This window comes from Pocillopora verrucosa, chromosome 8 (genome assembly GCF_036669915.1).
Source record: "Pocillopora verrucosa isolate sample1 chromosome 8, ASM3666991v2, whole genome shotgun sequence".
Lineage (NCBI taxonomy): Eukaryota > Metazoa > Cnidaria > Anthozoa > Scleractinia > Pocilloporidae > Pocillopora > Pocillopora verrucosa.
In genome coordinates, this window is record NC_089319.1 from 4,384,460 (window position 1) to 4,403,469 (window position 19,010).

The 19,010-nt window shown below is 39.8% G+C and overlaps 2 protein-coding genes and 1 pseudogene across 5 annotated transcripts in view; all 3 read left to right on the plus strand.

Annotated features, from left to right (window-relative positions):
- LOC131788998 (uncharacterized) overlaps positions 1-19,010 on the plus strand; it is a 75,519-nt gene that overhangs the window by 6,057 nt on the left and 50,452 nt on the right. The window contains exons 9-10 of the mRNA XM_066170604.1: positions 1,379-1,711; positions 1,849-1,993. Coding sequence (XP_066026701.1) covers positions 1,379-1,711; positions 1,849-1,993 — 478 coding nt within the window. The remainder of the gene's footprint in view (positions 1-1,378; positions 1,712-1,848; positions 1,994-19,010) is intronic.
- LOC131790197 (coiled-coil domain-containing protein 33-like) lies at positions 7,573-13,981 on the plus strand (annotated as a pseudogene).
- LOC131796246 (uncharacterized) overlaps positions 16,381-19,010 on the plus strand; it is a 96,990-nt gene continuing 94,360 nt past the window's right edge. For all 4 annotated transcript variants that reach the window (XR_010718424.1, XM_066170593.1, XM_066170594.1 and 1 more), the window contains exons 1-2: positions 16,381-17,719; positions 18,185-18,712. Coding sequence is in view for 3 of the 4 variants with exons in the window: in XM_066170593.1 (XP_066026690.1) it covers positions 16,477-17,719; positions 18,185-18,712 (1,771 nt within the window). In the remaining variant the exon portion in view is untranslated. The remainder of the gene's footprint in view (positions 17,720-18,184; positions 18,713-19,010) is intronic.

The following is a 19,010-nucleotide window of genomic DNA, read 5'->3' on the forward strand; positions in this document are numbered from 1 at the left end:
TCAGTGGAGAGCAAAGAAACCTTCCAATTTATCCAAAATAAACTCAGACACACGTACTTTATTGTCTATTGCCACTCTTGTCTGAATAACTGTTGGCAAAAAGAAACTGCATTGATGTCACGCTTCCTGTAGTGTCATTCCCCCATTGCACTCTTTCCTTCGTTGCGTGACGAGACCAAGCAACGGTCTGTTCGCAGGCCAAGGCAAAATGGTTACTGCCGCTCCTTCGTCAGCGAATTTGATTGATAGCAAATGTGCACGTGAGAATTGCGTGGAAAACTGACTAACCGTAGCATTTAGTTCCATGAGAAATTTTCTTAGTGGGGTAGGATTATTTCATAAAATTTAGGCTGTTTACTGGAAAATGGCATTTAATCTGAGAAAGTTTCTCAGTAAAAAAAAATGGGTTTTTTGCTTTAGGCTGAGAATATGTTTTTAACAATTCTGGGGACTGGCTTTAATCTTTTGTATTGGTTAAAATTTAAGTGTCGATCATTTCAAAGCTTCAAAATCCCACCCTCTGGGCAACACTCACCCCCCCCCCCGTCCTTTGAACTTTTGAAGATTGGTTCGTTTAAATTCCCGGCACCCCAAGGGCCAAAACTGCGTCTAAATTCCCTACTTAAGTGCCGGATTTTTTGATCAGTTACCCCTCTTCCAAAGAGAAAATGTTTAAATGGCGAGAAAGGCATGGTTTATGGCCATTTGGTTGTAAGCATAATTCTAACATGTTCTACGATGTGAAATTTTATTATACTGTTGTGCAATACCTTCGAATGAATTGTATTTGTTTTACATTTACCCCACTATTCAATAGCTGTTCATGCATACTCTGCGGACAACAACTATCTTGTGAAAATAGCAATATCAGCGCTGCGACTTACTGAATTGACTATTTAAGCTGTAAAACCTAAAAATCACACTACTCAATCTCACACAAGTTTGCACGACGTTTGAAGACCTTTTTTTTTCCTTTTCTTAAATTCTTCCATCTCAAAAAGAGCTCGTGTATAGCGGTGAAAGGACTTGACACTTCAAATTCAAATTCGTACTTCCGGTTCAAATGCCCCACCCCACCCGAGGCAAGGTTAAAATTCCCACCCACGAAAAGGCCTTTTTGATCGAGTTCTCCTCCTTCTCGGGCACGGACGTCAGTCAAATGTCCGTGGGTTGTCCGGGAGGGGGGGGGGTTGTTGAAACTTCGAATTGATCGGTGCATTAGCAGTTAATCCGTAATTCTACGCAAGAGATTATTTGCATATATTCTCTTGTCCAATAATGTGCGCCCTCTGATTTGATGATGAATGATCGGGAATACTCTCTTAACTTTAATGACTATATGAATAGATGTTGTTAAGTTTGTGTCGTTTTCCCTTAGGTACTGGGTTTGGATTGACCGATTGAAATTACCCTTTGTCACCCTAAAGAATGCTGCCTATGACTTCTGTAGAAGACTGATGTTACAAGAAGTAGGATTTTTTGCTCGTTTATATGCAACAGGAAATCCCACGACCTACGTGCTGAATCTTTACTGCTTCCCACTCCATCTTAGAGAACAAGTGCAAAATCCTCTATCTCCAGATCTTCGCCGCGTTCGTGCTCAAGGGGGAGGAAACTCGCTGAAGCCACTGTGTAAAGAAGATTGGATGTCTGTGTCTCTTTCCGAAGCATTTACTTTGATGCAAGAAGTAAATCTAGACAACTTCTTGAAGTGAGTTTAGTAATTTTTGTTCATCCGATTTCCACTGTGTCCGGCAACTTGGAGTAGATGTGTAAGGAAAAACATATCTTTTGCAACAAATAGAAATACCTAGTATTTATATCTTCGTTTAATTTTTTTGGTGCCAGGTTTCTCGGAACTGATCATTTTGTACGAAGTTTGCGTGTATCCATTAGCGACCTTAGTAACCTGCAAGTAGAGCTGTACATGGGGAAGCAATCTCATAGGGACAAATTATGCACGCTGAATTTTACTCCGACCCTTCCAGATCAGGTATGTATTATGTGAAGTTGAAAATATTGAACTAGGGGAGGAAATTTTGATTAGGAGCTATTTTGGAAACGTAATTTTGAAGCTCTTACCCTTCGGCTGAGTAAATCTCAGGATTCACCCGCCCTAAAGATACCTCCATCTATCCGACCGTTTTACGGTCGTGTGCTGAGTGCGTGACAAGGAAACTTCAGAGAAAATTAAATTAGCTCTTTCAAATAACTCCTTCGCTGTACTTCTTTTTCTAATTTTTCACCATTTTATATCGTTGCATCTATTTGGTACTGGTGAGGTTAAGGTAGACTCAAATTGCCACTGGCAGAGCTAAACTACTCTTCTTGTGGGATATCTAGTCAGACCGCTAGCTGCAGTCTGACTTTTGCATATTGTTAGTGAAAATAAAATGAGGACGCTATCACAAGGACGATTCTACGTCCCCGTGAAATCACGGGAATAAATCGTAGCAGAAATCGCTCTCAAAGCCGCAGCAAAAATCACCAGTGTGAATGGCCGCTAATGTAAAAGGTTTCCTTTTAAAATGACCGGCGAGCATCCCATGACATTTGCTCTAGAGTCTCCTTGGCTTTGAGGGACTCTAGCTTGGTAAAGGCACAGGGTATAATGTATATCCTTAGAGAGTCAGATAAACCAATTGACAACAATTTTTCAGTGACAAGGCTGGAGAATTGATAGATAGAAATGTCGGATACAATATTTTTTCTAAGAAACTAAGTTTCTCTGTTGCAGACCTCTTCTCCTAGGAACTTGCCTTCTACAGCACAGGTAGTCATGCCTGAGCAAGAGGAAGATCAGGTGAAAAAGGCAACGTTCTAAAATGTTAAAGGAATAGCTGCAAGAAATTAGCAATTTCAACCGACCCTTTAGATATCCACAGTTTTCAATGAAATATGTCTTTATCTTTCCAGATCTTTAACTTACTTGTGAATCAAACAAAAATATTTACTTGAAGTTCTGTGTTATTTAGATTTCCCTCAGCTTATGTTAAATATCATATTCTATTAGATGTATCGCCATCGAAGGAAAAAATGATAATAATTGATCATTTGATTTTGATGAAGTCACGAGCTGAAAAAAGCCTCCCACAAGTTTACTAGTTTTATTAGCACTTTCCAGTCTTCGTTTAAAGGTATCAGTTCATTAAAATTGGTCATGTAGTCTGATCGTCCGGGTGAATGTAGTCCTGACGACCCTGGGGACTGTTGTTGGTAGTAGTGACTGGCGTTTTGACAAACAAGTTCTGTCATTCACTCATGTCTTCCTACCTTTTTATCTCCTTCCTCTCTCCTGCCGGCTATTCCTTCATCTCTTTACCAATATTTCTACTACTACTAGAAATCAACTTACATTCTATAATATTGTAGATTTAAGCGTTTCATTACTCTCGTAGAACTTCAGAACATCGACAATAAACCTACGAAGACACCGTGAGAAGTAAACACTATGGTGATTCAACTCAGGATTTTTTACTACTGAAGAAACTTGACAATTAAAGTCTTTTTAAAATTTTTTATTTCATTGTATTAGCCAGGAAAACATTTACCCAAATTAGGCTTTGTAAGATCACCAGATTAGATGTACATATTTTAGTTTTTATATAAATTTATCAGTAGTTGTTAAAAGACAAAATTGGCATCTAAAAAGAATTTTCCTTACAGGTGTTTTTCGACTTATTTCAACGTGGAAAATGAATGGAAATAATATATTAGCACAAGCCATTCAGTAAAAATTATAATAAGCCAGTCAATCGTTTCCTATTCAGTCTTTTGGCGGTCTCATCTTACAGGTATAATTTAGCACGCTCGACACCTCTTTTTCTTAGAGGTGTCTTAAGGTGTAAACATGTAGCACTTTTCATCTTCCGCACTGAATTTATAATCAAGTAATTTATACGAATAGCACGTTGCTTTTTTGGGGCCGGTACCTTGGGTACGCCCTTTCTTCTCCGAATTTTCTGTTTATTCTGTCGTTATGTAACAGTCCTCAAGGGCTATGTTCTGTCAGGATGTGTCTCCAACTTTGATTTTACTTCTGTTAGTAAGTTTATTATAATTTTTATATTACCAATCTTGTTTTTCTTTCGCCCGACCTTGACCGTAAGATTAAGAAATTTAAGGTAGAAAGTCATTTTTAAAGCACAGGCATCGCGAAGGTACCTACTTAGTATGCGAACTCCGCTCTGCATAGCTTAGCGAGATTCGCTAGTTAAGTGTAAAAGCATGACGAAGGTTAGAGATCGACAGCTCAGTAAGCGTCACCTTTATAAGCAGTGACCCATACTTTCCTTGTTAGATCAGAGCTAGTCTCCTTTGTATTATCTTGCGTAGAAAAAGAGTGAATAAAGAAACGGACAACCGACTTGTGTTAGAGTTCTCTTCTAACATAGTGCAGTGCTGAAGTCAATGGTTTCACTCAGAGACCCGAACCAACAGTTCAGAAGAAAGTATGTTACTCATAAACATTAAATGGAAATTGTATTTGTTTTTATTTCCCGTCTTTTTTTGACGATAAAGCTGTGCAACTTTATCGTATTTGAGCTAAAAAGTTCTTCTTCACGGAAACGAACTATTCTTTGTACGTGAGGATACGTCACATCTGTGTGGAGAATTGTGACTCGGAGACGCGAAGATGTGGTATAATGTTCGAGTGGTGGAGCAATTTTCAGATAAGTGTCCAGAGTTATCCGGGAGTTATCGGTCAAAGTGCGCTGTGATTGGCTTAGACAACTTACGGCAACTAATTTCAACCAATAAGATGCAAACCAAAAACCATCGTTACTTAGTCACTGATGTTTTTTGTCAGGAAGTTTTCCTTCGGGTAGTTTGTGTGTTTTTTATTTTTATCTTTTTTAACTTGGAGTTTACGACGGTTTCTTGGGATATCTTTTTTCTGCTTTAATCGACGGTTGTGATTAGGCACCCAATCCTTAGTTATATATATGTCGTTTTCCAGACCAACGCACTATAGCTGACACTCTAGCGGTATTTCGGACAACATCTACAGGGATACGCCTCACCAGCCGGGAAAAAGCGCGATCCTCAACAGTATGAGACAGTTGTGAAAGATCTATCACAACGTACAGACGTGTATAACAAAAATAAGACAGGCATTCTGTCATTCCGTTGGAAAATATAATCTTTCAAATAAATATGCTACCAATAGTTGTTGTTGGTTTTTTTCCTTTGTTATGTCCAAAATAATATTTATAAAACCTATTTCATTCTTCAATCCTCCACCCATAAGTTAGTTTACCTTTCAGCCATTCCCGTGGAGGCCTCGAAAAGAAACACTCTTAGAAATGAGACCTGTTGTAACTAGAATTGTGTGCATATTCCCTTAATCCCTTGTAGACAGGTTGTAGTTGGTTTTATACAACAAACATTGTCAGCAATGTGAGAAAGAAACTAGCTCTGTTGTGGACTTTTGCGATCGGAACAGACACTGATGATAATATATTTAGTAGCGTAATAAATGAAAGCCGGAACAGAAAGGCGAGAGACGAAGTTTGATCGTACTTTTGAGATGCTTCCGTGTTTTAATACGCATGCCAAACCATGACACTTTCCCTCGAAAGATGGCCTGTGTGTCAGCTCAGCCCATGTACCTAGCGGTTATGTGCGCGATTTTAAGCGTCAAGCGGCGGAGCTGCGAAAAACAGGCCGTGAAGCTGCGAGAGGCTTTAAACGAAAAAATAGACGGGGTTTTCCAACCGAAGCTTCCCATCTCGTCTCTGTTGCTCTGTTGCCTTTGTTTCCTTTTAGCACCCTAAAAAACTGCTAGCTTTTGAACATGGACAGGACAGGTACAAGCTGCGGCGAGCCACACTCGACTGGCCTTCCAGGGACATATATATCTATGAATTCAGTCTCTGAACCCTACCTTCCGCCCCCTCATCTTGGGAAGTATTTAGCAATGTTTACCTCGCGAATACTTGATTGAGACAAATCACCGAAGAAAATGACCAATCATCCTAAAAGTCAGGCCGTATATGGCTAGTGGTGTAACCCTGAAGGATAAAAATTCAACATGGCGCAACACACGCCGCAAAATTGACGTGGTTGCTGCAGTTTTCGGCTGCAGTAAGATCACGGTTTCCTTCAAAGAAATTGCAAGTCGGTTCTGCTAATGTTGATAAGGGAAGTACTGTCGCTGTACAGGCGAATATTTCGAGTAGCAAGGCAGTGGAGAGTTACAACAATCGCAGATACTGAGGCGGAGAGACTGTACATCCAAGATGAAGCGCGAAGCAAATAAGGATTTCTCAAAATTTCTGCTGGTATTTTGACCTTATGATATAATTTCCAGTGTTTCGGTGTCTTAGTGAAGACGTTTTGAGATGAAGTAGTTATAACTTATCGCTTCTTAGACTGAATCAAAAAACATGCTTACAAGTGCACACGTCCGAAGGCCAGGCCTGTCGAATCGAAATTTTAATAGTGAAATTACGAAATATATGAAAATGTTTCTTAATTCTACCCTTTTAAAATATTTCAAATGAAAAGGTCATTTCTACTTTAGAGCTTTTTGCCTTTGCCCCTGTCAGTCTATTAGCTTCAACAACCGCTTCAGTTTGGTTTGTACAATTTCATTTTCAGATGAAGTCTTTGCAAGAGACAGAATTTAGAAAATATCTTATTTCCATACTGTCTCTTACAAGATTCAGTGCCTGATTATAGATCTGTTTGGTTTGTGCTGTTTGTTGTTTTTGGTTTGTATTACCTCGAAATACCCAGTGACTGGAAACTGAAAATTGTTCCGGTATTGCAGATCACCATCACAGAGGAGATGAAACTTTGTCTTCACCAGGCCAATGCGCGAATAGAGATGGGAATGTAACAAAAAACTCTCATTACCTAGCATGCTCAGGGGCAGATCGCATGTACAACATGCAATCTTGCACAATATCACAGTGGAAAAAGGGAGCAAGGATGTTGTATTGGTAAGAGGGATGGCCTCCCACTGCTGAGGCCCAGGTTCAATTTCTGGACCTGGTGTCACATGTGAGTGAAGCTTGTTGTTTGTTATGATCCTTGCTCCAAAATTTTGTCTCCTAATCCTTTGGTTTTCCTCCCTCCACAAATACCAACATTCTAAATTCCGATTCTACCTGGAAACAGTGGACAAAGAAACCCACCTTGTGTATAGACTACAAGTAGTCCCTCCTTTTTGGCGAAGTCCGTTATGCGAATAACAAAAATCAGTGAAAAAAGATTGACGTTTGTGCGCTGCGGTAGTTCTAATTTTAACTTCATTGCGCGGCTGGAGCTCCATGAGTAAAGTGCTCAAAAAGTAGTAGTCGGCACATCAAAGTCAAAATTAGAGCTCCTTCGGCCGCGCGCTAACGTCAATTTTTTTTTCGCTGATTTTTTTTTATTTGCGCAACAGGTAGTCGTCTCTGTTTAAGCAAGATGAACCTCTTAATGCAGTGATAGATTTACCTTGAACAGAATGCAGTGATGAGAATTTGACGTGGAAGTCTTTTTCCTCTTTCTTTTTTGGTTGTGTGTTACGCCTTTCTTCAGTTTAAGATCAGAGGCAAGCTTGACGCCAACAGCCTTGCTGTCATGGATTACTAAATGAAGGTATAGGTGTAATTTCGGTATCCAAAAAGTAGGTTAAGATTCATTTTTCGGTATTGGTAATATCAATAGTGAACGTGCACAAATAAGCCGATGAATTTCCAGAACAAATGTGGAAATATTTCCAATAAGTAGTGACACATTCTCAGAATCAACAACATGAATGGTTGTTGCCATCAGAAAAAATTTAAATTTCTAATATCTCGATATACAGTATTGTTAAGGAACTAGAGCATATGTGTTTTCTAGACGACGAGGGCAGGCGGAAGTTTCCAGTTCTTTTCCCTAACGCTTGTTTAAGAGCTTGGTCTGTACTGTTTAGTTTAAAATGCTATAACCATGGCTTTCTAGCTCTAACGTTAATATCGAAGCACGTCAGAAGTGTTCGAATTCTACTTTCAGTCATTCTTCGTGTCAATAAAAAGATCTGCGCTGAAGTTCCATCACTTTTAAGGATAGCATGGAATGTTCTGTAAAGAATCAATTAAAGAAAAGAATAAAGATTTGTTTTTGTAAAATACGTTGAGAGAATATCATTAGCATTTAGACATGTTGGGGATAGCTTTATTGTGTGTTTCTTGTGGGATTTGCAGGAGGTGGATCGTTACAGAACAGCAATGAGAAAGATGGCAGCTGATCTCCTGCATGTGCGAGAGGATTGCAAACGTTTATACGCGATTAGTTGTTGATTAATAGGAACCGTCCTGTTTTAGTAAGTAAGTTTAGTGTAGTAAGATGAGTTGATAATTTCAACTCGTTGTTTGCGCAAGTCCAGCCCAGCGAAAACGTTGTTTTCATTTCAACCACTTTTTTATTCTAGAAGGCTTGTGTGCCTTGCGATAAATTTTTAAATTATTAAGGGACGATCAGGTTAAAAGAGAAAGTCCCCGAATGAAGGCCTTCATTTATTCTTAAGGTGATATTTCTCGAGCGTTTTTTTAGATCACTTTTGAGGTTGGAAATTCTGATCGCGTATGGTGAGTTTTGCCTGTGCGCGCAACCTATGGGACGAGTAAGTCAAGAAGCCGAGCTTGAATAAGCTGCACTGTACAGCGGCCTTAAGTTTGTTTTTAGTTGTAATTGATCCTTTCAGGAAGCCAACAGTAAGCTGAGGAGAGAGTTGGGCCAACATGACGAGATATCCAGGTTAATGGTCAGCTCCAAAGACTTAGATAATGTGACACATTCTGAGCTGGTACAGAAGTTTGGTAAGAGTTACTGTACCTTTGTTCTCGGCCTCTATGAAACACAACGTCGCCGTTGCCTAAAACAGTTACTGTTAAAGTTTTCTTACAATTGGGTGAAAGTCCTATTGAATTAAAAGCAGCTTACACCAAAATAACAGTCTTGAAACTTTTTGTGTTTTACTTGTTGGGCAAAATACATTCCTCTTCTTTCCTTGTAGCCCGTGTCCTTGCACTTGTTCTTGTTCACATGTTAAACCCTGATTTTTATCACAGATCAATGCTGTCATTTTTTGTTTGCATAGAGCAGCCGTGAAAATCAAGACTTCAACACCTTCAGAATGATCTTATCAAGGTGGCTTTATATTGTCTCTGATTTACTCATGAGATCCGATAAGTGATTCTCGTGCAGGCCTTCTAGCTGCTATCTCTTTCCTTATCGCCAGCTTGTTCGTTAACGTTTTGAAATTATTAGCAATGACATGTCTAATACTTCTATACACAAAAGGCTACGTTTGAAAGGGTAATCTCACCCAGAATTTGTATCAGATGTACTGACGAAGTTATATATTTACAGAAAAATGAGATGGAGAAGGATTTTTTGAAACTACAAAAAGCTCACGAAGGGCAACAGGCACTTCTGCAAAAGTTGCAGGTGAGCGGGATATGCTATAACAAATAGATGTATAATTTTGTTAGTTCTTGTCGCATTTGGAAAAGAAGTGCTGGTAATCTGTGAACGTAACTTAATTCAATGTACCGTAACATAGCTCCGCGTAATGATGTCAACCCTAAATAACGTGCACTTCAAAGAATGCGGTGTTCATTCATAGTCTAGAATCGCCATCGTGATAACTTGCCGCACTTTTCATGATGATATAGTTTCCAAGACCTGAAAAAAGGATGGAAAAGACAGATTAAAGAAAAAGTGCTGAAATATTGCTTGTAAACTTTGTAGTGTGGTGGAATTTCTCCTATTACCGTGGTCGAAAAGTTCTGTCGGTGCAACTGTAGGGTCCAATTTTCTTTTAAACTCCCACAACCACTCCACTGCTCCACTCATTATTCTGGTATTTGATTATACTTGTGTCACCGTCTTTTGCTCACGCATGTACAAACTCTATGTTTGAGTTGAAAAAACTGATCTCGATTTTCTTCGCTGGCAGGGAAAGGTACAAAAGGCACAGACGATTCAAGATACCTGCAAGAAACAAGGAAAGGTGAAAAACCATCGAGCGAGTTTGTGAGACTGAGTTGTGAACCTTCCAGACAAAAGGCGACAGTTAATGTTTAAATACGCATCCCTTGTAGGTTATTGTACAACTCGAGCAGCTTTTGGCCCAAAAGGGAAAGGGACCATACAATGGAGGTGAGTTACCTTTGAAACGCACCTGTATATGAAGGTGAATTACATTTGTTATCAGTTTATAATAAAGAAACTTGTACGAGAATGATTCTTTAAAAAAATACTTGTGTTAGAAGAGCGATTCCAAAGAGTCAAAGTTATTAGGTGGGATATTGATCAAATGAAGCCTTTAAGTGCTACTGTGGTTCTTTCTTTATTAACTCCGAGCTTTCGCCGTTCTACGGCATTATCAGGGAGGACGATAAAATATTTGCGCTATGGTTTTAAACGTTGGAGGTGCCACTGTATAACATTGAAGTCAAAGTAATCACGCGTGAAAATGACCCCGTCAATCTGCGATGTTACTCATAAGGCGTAAGGCAAATTAAAACTTGTCTTTATTCGACGACCAAGCATCTTTCTGCATATATTTACCAACTATTATCCCCTACTAGTCTCTACAGAAGCTGGTGAGACTTACAGAAAACTCAGTAAAGAGAATATCAGACTACAGGCAGAGGTTTTGCAGTACAAGGTAGTCATAAATTTTATTACAGTTTTTTTTTTTAGTTTGACCTGTTTTGGGGGTGCTAAACACGCAGAGCTGACACTTTTACCTTGAAAACACGCACACATTTGAAACAGTGGGATAAAAACAAGGCCTGTATAGCGCCAAATAAACCTCTGAATGTGTTGTGATATATCGAAAATGCCCTGTTTAGTTTGAATAACGCTCATTCTTCTAAAAACTACTTTAAGATATCAGTGCTCCTTTCCAATCCTCTCTCTACCGAACCCCCTGGGCGTAACAATCGCCCCCCTTCCTCAGGGAGGCGGTCCGTGGACCCCATAGCCAGGAGCGTTCTCAGCAAGGTATGAAGAGCACACAGTCACCAAAGAAATCAATCGGTTAACACTTCTGGCTCTTGGTCAATTAAATTAACGGAATGTAGATTGACCCATCTCATGTTCAAAACGAGGATTGTGCATTTTGCATTTCCCAGGAGCACATCAAAATGGATCAATTTACTAAATCCCACCAAACTCATCGTCAAACTCACTCTATTTCCTGTCAATATATATACACGTCCTACTGATCAAATAAACATGGTTTGTATCCACTGACTTTTTCGGTGGAAAGAAAGCTACTGGATGATTTGTTTTTCTCTCGTAATTAGGAGCAGTTGAAAGCAGCCGCAGCTAAGCTGAAGAAACCAAGGTATGTAACTTAATTTTTCAGTACACATGCACTTTCAGCCATCTTACATCGTTCGGTGATAATCGGTCTCCATCCACTTTGGAGAACTTGTCTGTGTGAGGTTGCCAGTCGGACTGCGGCTTCAGCTAGAGATAACGTTTTGGACCCTACTTCTAATCCTCTGGATTCGCCGACGAAAGCGGCTCTTTCATCTGTTGGGATCGTTAGTTTTTAAGAGTCAAAGTGATTAGAAAGGGAATAAATGCCTGGGAGACTGTCACGAATTTACCATGGGAACTGAACCTTTCATGAAACTACCAGTTGAGGAGGATACGTATGCTTGTCTGATTTTGTTTCAGATCACCAGGAGAACAGCGAGTGGTTGGTGCAAGTGTAAGTGCGTCACTCTTGAATCAAAGGCATTTTATTACTAGTTAACTGGTTTCTTTAGCAGGGAAGTGTTCATTTAATACAAAGCTTTCACTGAGAGAGCCACGTTATGGATGTGATTTCCGAATGTTTCGGCTGCCCATTAATTAGTGGAAAAAACAAGTTCTTTACGAGCGGCGTAAAGTTTCAACTGAAAATTTACAGTGGGCCCTTGGCTAAAGATGATTTTTAAGTAAGTTCAATGTTAATACGTTGTAATTTTGCCTTGAAGATCGAGAAATTTTCTTAGCCATATACGTGGGGGTAAAAAAGGCAGATGGATGACGATTTTTGAGAGTGGAAATCTCGATCAGTCCATGGACTTCCCATTTTGTTCATAGGACAGTAATGATTACAGTAGTATAAACACTTTTAGGTAAAGAGGTGTAAGATGAGATCCATTTATTTTTTTCATTCCAAAGGTTTTATTTTCACCGTTTACGACACTTGCATTGCGCAAAAGTCTAATTGAATTGTCTGTTTGCAGAATGGACCGATGTCAGACATGGAACGACTGGAACTTTTTGAAAAACTAGAGAAAGCGGAGGGACGGATTGTTGCTCTTGAAAAACAGGTGAAGCACTCAGCTGCATTGCTTCACTTTTTGGAAATGTGGAGGTTTGCTTTATCTGACATGTCATAAGGTGGTCGAAGTTTTATTATTGAATTGCCCATTTTGTCCTTTGCTAAGTCCAATCAGTTATTCGGGTGGGAAGACAAGAAAACTGTCTGATAGACAAATGAATAAAGCGGGTGAGTTTCTAAAGAAACTGTGGTGCTGCGTCGGTGGAAGAGTATAGCAGGTAATTTAGTGTCAACAACTGAGTTGAGAACGTAAATTGGCCACCGTAAAGATTTAAAAGGCCGCTGACGTTTCGAGCGTTTCTTGTTGCCCTGACTTAGGGCTAACGCTCGAAACGTCAGCCTTTTGACTCTTTACGGTGGCCAATTTACTTTCTCAACTTAATTGTGAACACTAAATTGTCTGTTAGACAGTCAGTCACGTTGGATGGCTGATTGTCGGGCGGTAGGCCGTCAGACAGACAGGCAGACAGACGAACAGAAAGGCAGGCAAGTAGACAGACACTTGCACAGAAAATAAATATTTGGTTAAAAAAACTGAAAAACAGCGCAGAGGTGTAATAAACTTAGCTCTAATATAGTTTTCTCGGTTTCCTTGCGTTGTCTCTGTAGTTGGCAGATAATGTCAGAAAATGGGCGAAGGATAAAGCCGACCTACAGGTGACTATTTTTCTTATTTTGAAGTGACAGTGTTGGCACATTTTTATTTCGGTCTAAGAAATCTTTTGGTCCACCATGTCTTAGTTCTCTATATCTATCAACATTTTCAGTTACCTCTCTCTTCTCTTTCCGAGGCGTATATTGTTTTAAAATTATATAAAATACTAATAGTATCAGTTTTGTTGATGTTCCTTCCAAAATGCAAAAGGAGAAGCTAGTGATGATCTATTGTTTGAGTAGCTTTGTGTTTTATTTACGCAGATGAAACTAAACGAAAGTCAGGTCGCTCAGAGGACAGGATATAAAAATTCGTCCACTTCTGTAGATATTCTGGACTGGGTTTGTATTAGTTTCTTTCTTCTTTTTCTCCTGGTAACTTTTGTAAGACTTCCAAGTAAGTGGTTGCAGATAAAAGAGAAAAACTTGTGTCTAAATGCTGCCTCAGATTTGTTGTGAGTGACCGTGATAGTGCTAGTATCTCACACACTTCATCCTCTTGATCTCAGCCGGGACATGAGAGCCCACTTTCTATCCTGTCTTTTTGTTCTGTCTTAACTAAGTGGCAGCACACAGGAAATTTGTTTCCTTGAAGATCGGCTCGTTCTGCTGATCGATAAATAAATTTCTTGTTGTAAAACAAGAGGCGATTACCTCATGCATTTTTCTGTCTAGTTAGTCTGGCTGTTTGGGTAAACAAAAGGTATAGGAGTGTATGAAAAGAGTTAAGAAAAGGCAGGGCCGAGATCCCGTGATGAGAACGTTACCTTTCTATATACTATTAAGTCTTAAACATTTACGTAGAAAACCTTACGTTATGAAATCCAGACCTTTAGGACCAACTGTAAATCCACACTGATGTTTAAAGTTTTTATTATTCCACAGCATAATGGACCAAAGCCAAATTCACCTTCAAGACACTTGGGTCCGCGACGACCGTCACCTAAATTGGATCCTTTGGAGGGAAGATAGCATTTAGAACTTAGACAGTTTAAGTGGATGATTTCTTGATCAGAGGACACTGAGCTCCAGCCAGGCAACAATTATCCCGAACGCATTGGTCCTTTCTCTCCAGTCAAGATCTAAATATTAATTTTCCTGACTAAACCATGCATTCTTCGTCGGGTATTCCTCAGAGTTTGTTTTTATGTCTGTATGGTAATCCCCGACTTGATTAGAGCGCTTTTCAATTGAGTGTCGTAAATCCAAAACCAAAGCAAGAAAAACTACCTATCAAAATCAAAGAAACTATCGCAAAGAGGAGCCAATTAGTGTTCGAGGCAAAAACAAGCAAACAGCCCGAAGAGCGGGAAAACGCGAGTCACCAAGTTGAGATTGGTGTTAGTCTTGCATCTGATTGGCTGAGAGAATGGCGCGAGTGATCTTGACCAATCACAGAGCTAAGTAAAGCAAAACCAAAAGTAATCTCGGATGTCTTTCGACTCTCAATTGAAAATTGCTCTGTAGCTCCACCATCATCACTTATTTGCTAAACCTCTGTGAGGTTAATTTACACCAGTACCCCCCCTTGTAAAGCCAGGAATAGGAATAGGAGGTTAGTTGAGCCGTCCTTACGAAAGGCCATACGAATTGTTTTTTCAATAATGTTTTTGGGACTCACCGAAAATTCCTTAAATCCAAGAAATGGCGTGTTAGAAGGTTGATAAATTTACGATCTGTGTATTTCACAACCGGTTCACCATCGTGGAAGTCGGAAATGATTGTCGCAGCTGGGGATGTTTCATAAACCTGAATTCCCTAAATTCACCTATTGAAAGGTTTTCAGGCTGTCAAGAGGAATGACATAACACGAGTGATGAGTGATGAATGATGTCATTGTGTAGTTCCTTCCGTATAAATCATTACGTTATTTTATACGAAGTGTCCAAATGTGTTCAAATAAAAAAGAAAAATCATGAAGCAAGTAAATAATCCATTAACTAAAGGATTGGATGGGGTTGAAAATACGAAGTAAGGATTAGAAAAACACATATGTTTATAATTATTATTACTAGTAGTAGTAGTAGTAGTAGTAGTAGTAGTAGTAGTAGTAGTAGTAGTAGTAGTACAATTATTGTTCCTTCTGTGTGGACAGCCGTTGTCGTTGACTGCATTGATTTGTTCATTTAGGCTGTACCATTTCCGATAAAACTAGTCCACTCGTGTTTCGTGTATAATTAAGTCAGGTCAACTAGGGTGGACAGACAGTTTCTTCATACTCTCCGCATCAGGCGGATGGCGCTTTAAGTTTTGTTAACACTTATCCGTTGGATAGCGTCATCCGTTCTTTGAACAACTGGGCTCTGATTGATTTACAATGAATGGACGATGATCGTTTAATATTCTATTCAATTGCGTGTTCTACAATAACTGTGGAAATTCTCGCGCGCCCATTGATCTAGGGCCATTTTCATTATAAAAAATAGATTCCTCTTTTCAGTATTAGATCACAGATGAAGTCTGACGAATTTGACTTTTGTTCAAGTTCATTACTAAAAGGTTTCTGAACACGATGAAAGAAAACGCCGAGGAGAGAATAACGATCGACGAAATGGTTCTTTCAGGGAGCTATATTCGACGTTAGGCATATACGATATTTGAAAGGCGACCTTGGATCTTTGGAAAAGTAGACTATAAGAGGATGTGCAAACTTCTGTAAGATTTTATGCGGAGAAGGGAGATTGATCCGTCACTTGATGTGAAAGGAAGGGCATAAATACACCTGTACGAACATTGAAACGGTCTGAAGGCGGGCCGATATCTCGCTTTCAGGCGAATCTCTTTTGAACCGCCGAGCAGATCGTTGGTAACATTTGTAGGCACAGCTTCCTTTTTCATGGCGTCTTGACAATTAGAGGGGGACAGGAGGCGGGAAGCGGGATCTATATGAGGGCGGGAAGCGGGAGCAGAAATAAAGAAAACGATAGTTTGCCGTTTATATCTGGGTACTATAGTACTCTAGGAGACTCTGACCTCCCCTGTCTTCCCCCCCCCCCTCCCCCACCACTGAAAAAGCTGAATAAGGAAATACTGCGTCACAGCTATGCGGTCAATAACGCAGGCTCAAGCCCTCGAGGTTAAAAATTCAGCGAAATTGGGGGAGAAAAATAGGGCTGGTATTTAAAACCAAGGCATTCGGTCGTAATTGAGGGCATTTTCCTATTTCCAATGTTTCTGTGGAGAAAATTAATTTTGAAAATATTTAAGGGGTGTACAAAGTTTTCGGAGGTTGTTATATAAAAGAAAAGCGGAAGGGAAACAACGCCAAGAAGCAACAGATAGAAAAACGAGCATACAAACGACTCAAAGTCCGTTTTCCGTGCTTAACGCATGCGCAAATTGAGCTTTGTCGGTCGGGCGACTCTACTAGATCTTTCGGGGTATAAACAAATGTGCAAGATGGAGTCAGATGTGGATAGTCCTTTGGAATCTCCGCCGATTGCGGTATTTAGGGGATTGAGATTTATCAATTGGTGAAGGAAAACGTAGCAATAATGACCATGACGTCCTCCAAAGCATCGAATGCCGGAAATAGCTACCAGGAGCAGAGAGAGCAAAAGGTTCTTGATGTCATGTTTCTCTGTGACGAATGGAAATCTTCTAAGGGTGGATTATCAACTTTCAATCGAGAATTTGCCATTAATTTGGCAGAAGCGACGACTGGTAGCATGAAAATCCACTGCTATGTCTCTAATAGCGATGATCGGGACAGAGAAGATGCTAAACAACATGGTGTCAATTTAATCACAGCCCGAAGTGTTCCTGGTTCAGCCGACCCCCTTGAGGGCCTGAAGTTTTCACCTCCAGAGCTCCCAAACCCTCATCTGGTGATAGGCCATGGAAGAAAGCTGGGTTGTCCTGCGTATTCCCTCCTACAGAATACAAAGTGTAAATGGATCCAATTTGTTCACGTCTACTGTGAGGACCTTGGGAAATATAAAGACTCTGCCACGGCTGCTGAAGATACGATTGAAGAGAACGAGAAGAAGCACAAGATGGAAATTGAGTTGTGTGAAGCAGCGGATGCAGTCGTCGCCGTTGGCTCCCGTCTACAACAGAAGTACAGCAGACGTCTCCTTAATGTAGAAGTGAAGGTTATCACTCCTGGGATCTTTGGAAAGTTCTCCAATGAATCAAAGTTGGCCGTAGACAGATCAGTAGTAAAGAATTTTAATGTGTCTGTGTTTGGCCGAGCTGCCTTTGAGGATCTTTCCCTGAAAGGCTATGATATAATTGCAAATGCCATTGGTTCTCTTGGTAAGAACTTTGAATTGACATTTGTTGGCTCATCTCCCGGTGAACAAAGAAAAGTTGAGCAATGGTTTCTTAACAACACGTGCATCAACCGCAACCAACTAACCATCCGTCGATATTGTAGTGAACAAGAGGAACTCAAGGTGATGTTCTATCAGTCAGATTTGGTTGCTCTGCCATCCCGTACCGAAGGATTTGGGCTTGTTGCCCTCGAAGCCATTTCTGCTGGTATTCCTGTTCTAGTCTCTGGTGAATCTGGCATAGCTGAGGCTTTGCAAAAAGTAGAAGGTGGAAACACTGTCATTGTTGGATCAGGTGAAGATGAAGATGAATGGGCACGAAGGATCAGAGAGATGTATGAAGAAAGCGCAGAAGAGAGAGAAGCTAATGCTGTGAAGCTTCGCGAGAACTACAGGAAGGTGTACTCTTGGAAAGCAGAATGCGAGAGGTTTAAAGGGCTGATTGAGAAAGTCGTGGAAAATGGTATGTTCAATGATTTTATCTTTGCTTAAATTTTAGGTGCAGGTGATATTGCTTTAACCTACTGTATTTGGAAATATAGAAACCTTGTGTAAAAGACTAAATGCAGGTACATGTAGATAGCACAGCCAGATTGCATGATTTATTTCTGTTAATGTTTTGATATGAATAAACCAGTGGTAATAGTTCCCTTTCACGCACTATTAACTTTTTCCCACTTTCTTGTGTCCTTTCAGATATGAAATTTGTCATGTTACAAAATTTTGGTGTACTAGGTACTATTCAATTGGAAGATTGCTGTGTGATTTCAGGTTTTGGGGAAACAAACTCTGGTGTAGCAGTCCTCTAATAGTGAGGACCTGCAAGCAGACTATCATCAAATATGTTTGAAGTTTAAGGTGATATTAATGGTTTCAAGTGGATTTGAAGTACAATTTTTAACATAAACACTTTGCTCCAAATCGACAGATCAAAAATTAAAAATCAAGGTTGATGTGGAACACATGAAACTTGGAGATCATAATGCTTACCGTACAGCTTCAGTTTCCGCACTGGAGCCAGCAGGATATCAGAAGGCATTCACAGCTTCGGGCACAAAGAGAAAAAGACAATCTGATAAAGATTTAGAAGATCTCCAACCACTTGAAAAGAAAGTCCTGTGCTCGATTGCTATGAATTACCTTAATACTACACCACCACAAAGCAGGGATGAACGCAATGAGTTTCTGGAATTCTTAGAAAAAACTAAGGTACTCATTACAGGTGTTTCTGTAGGAAGTTTGGTGATAACAGTAAAGTGTGATTCTCTCAAGAGCTTGGAGGAATTATGGAAAGGGTACTCATGCGGCCTGTTGGGTAAGATGGTTCAAGATTGTTTTGTGACTGAAAAGATCTTGAAGGAACTTAACCTGGTAGAACTGAAGCTGAAAACAACAATGGACATGGAAGAGTACAATGCATGCAAATTGTACTTTCTCAAGAAGGATGCACTCAGAGGTCAGTTGAAAGAAAGAAAAAGGCCTGGTCCTTGTAAAAATGTTTTGAAATGATTGAAATACAATGCATCTTTCATTCAACATGGTCACCATAGGGGCAACACACATGTGGAGAGGGGTCTAGGTTTTGATCAAGATGGAACCAATTGTCTTATCACTAAGCTCATGCAGACTGTGTAAGCCGTGACAATTTGTAGCTAGAAGTGATTTGTTTTCAAGAAATTTCCTAGTATATTTTCTTTTCTGTCTGGTTGTATTTATCTTTGGCTCCAAATATAAATAAAATAAAACAAGCTAAA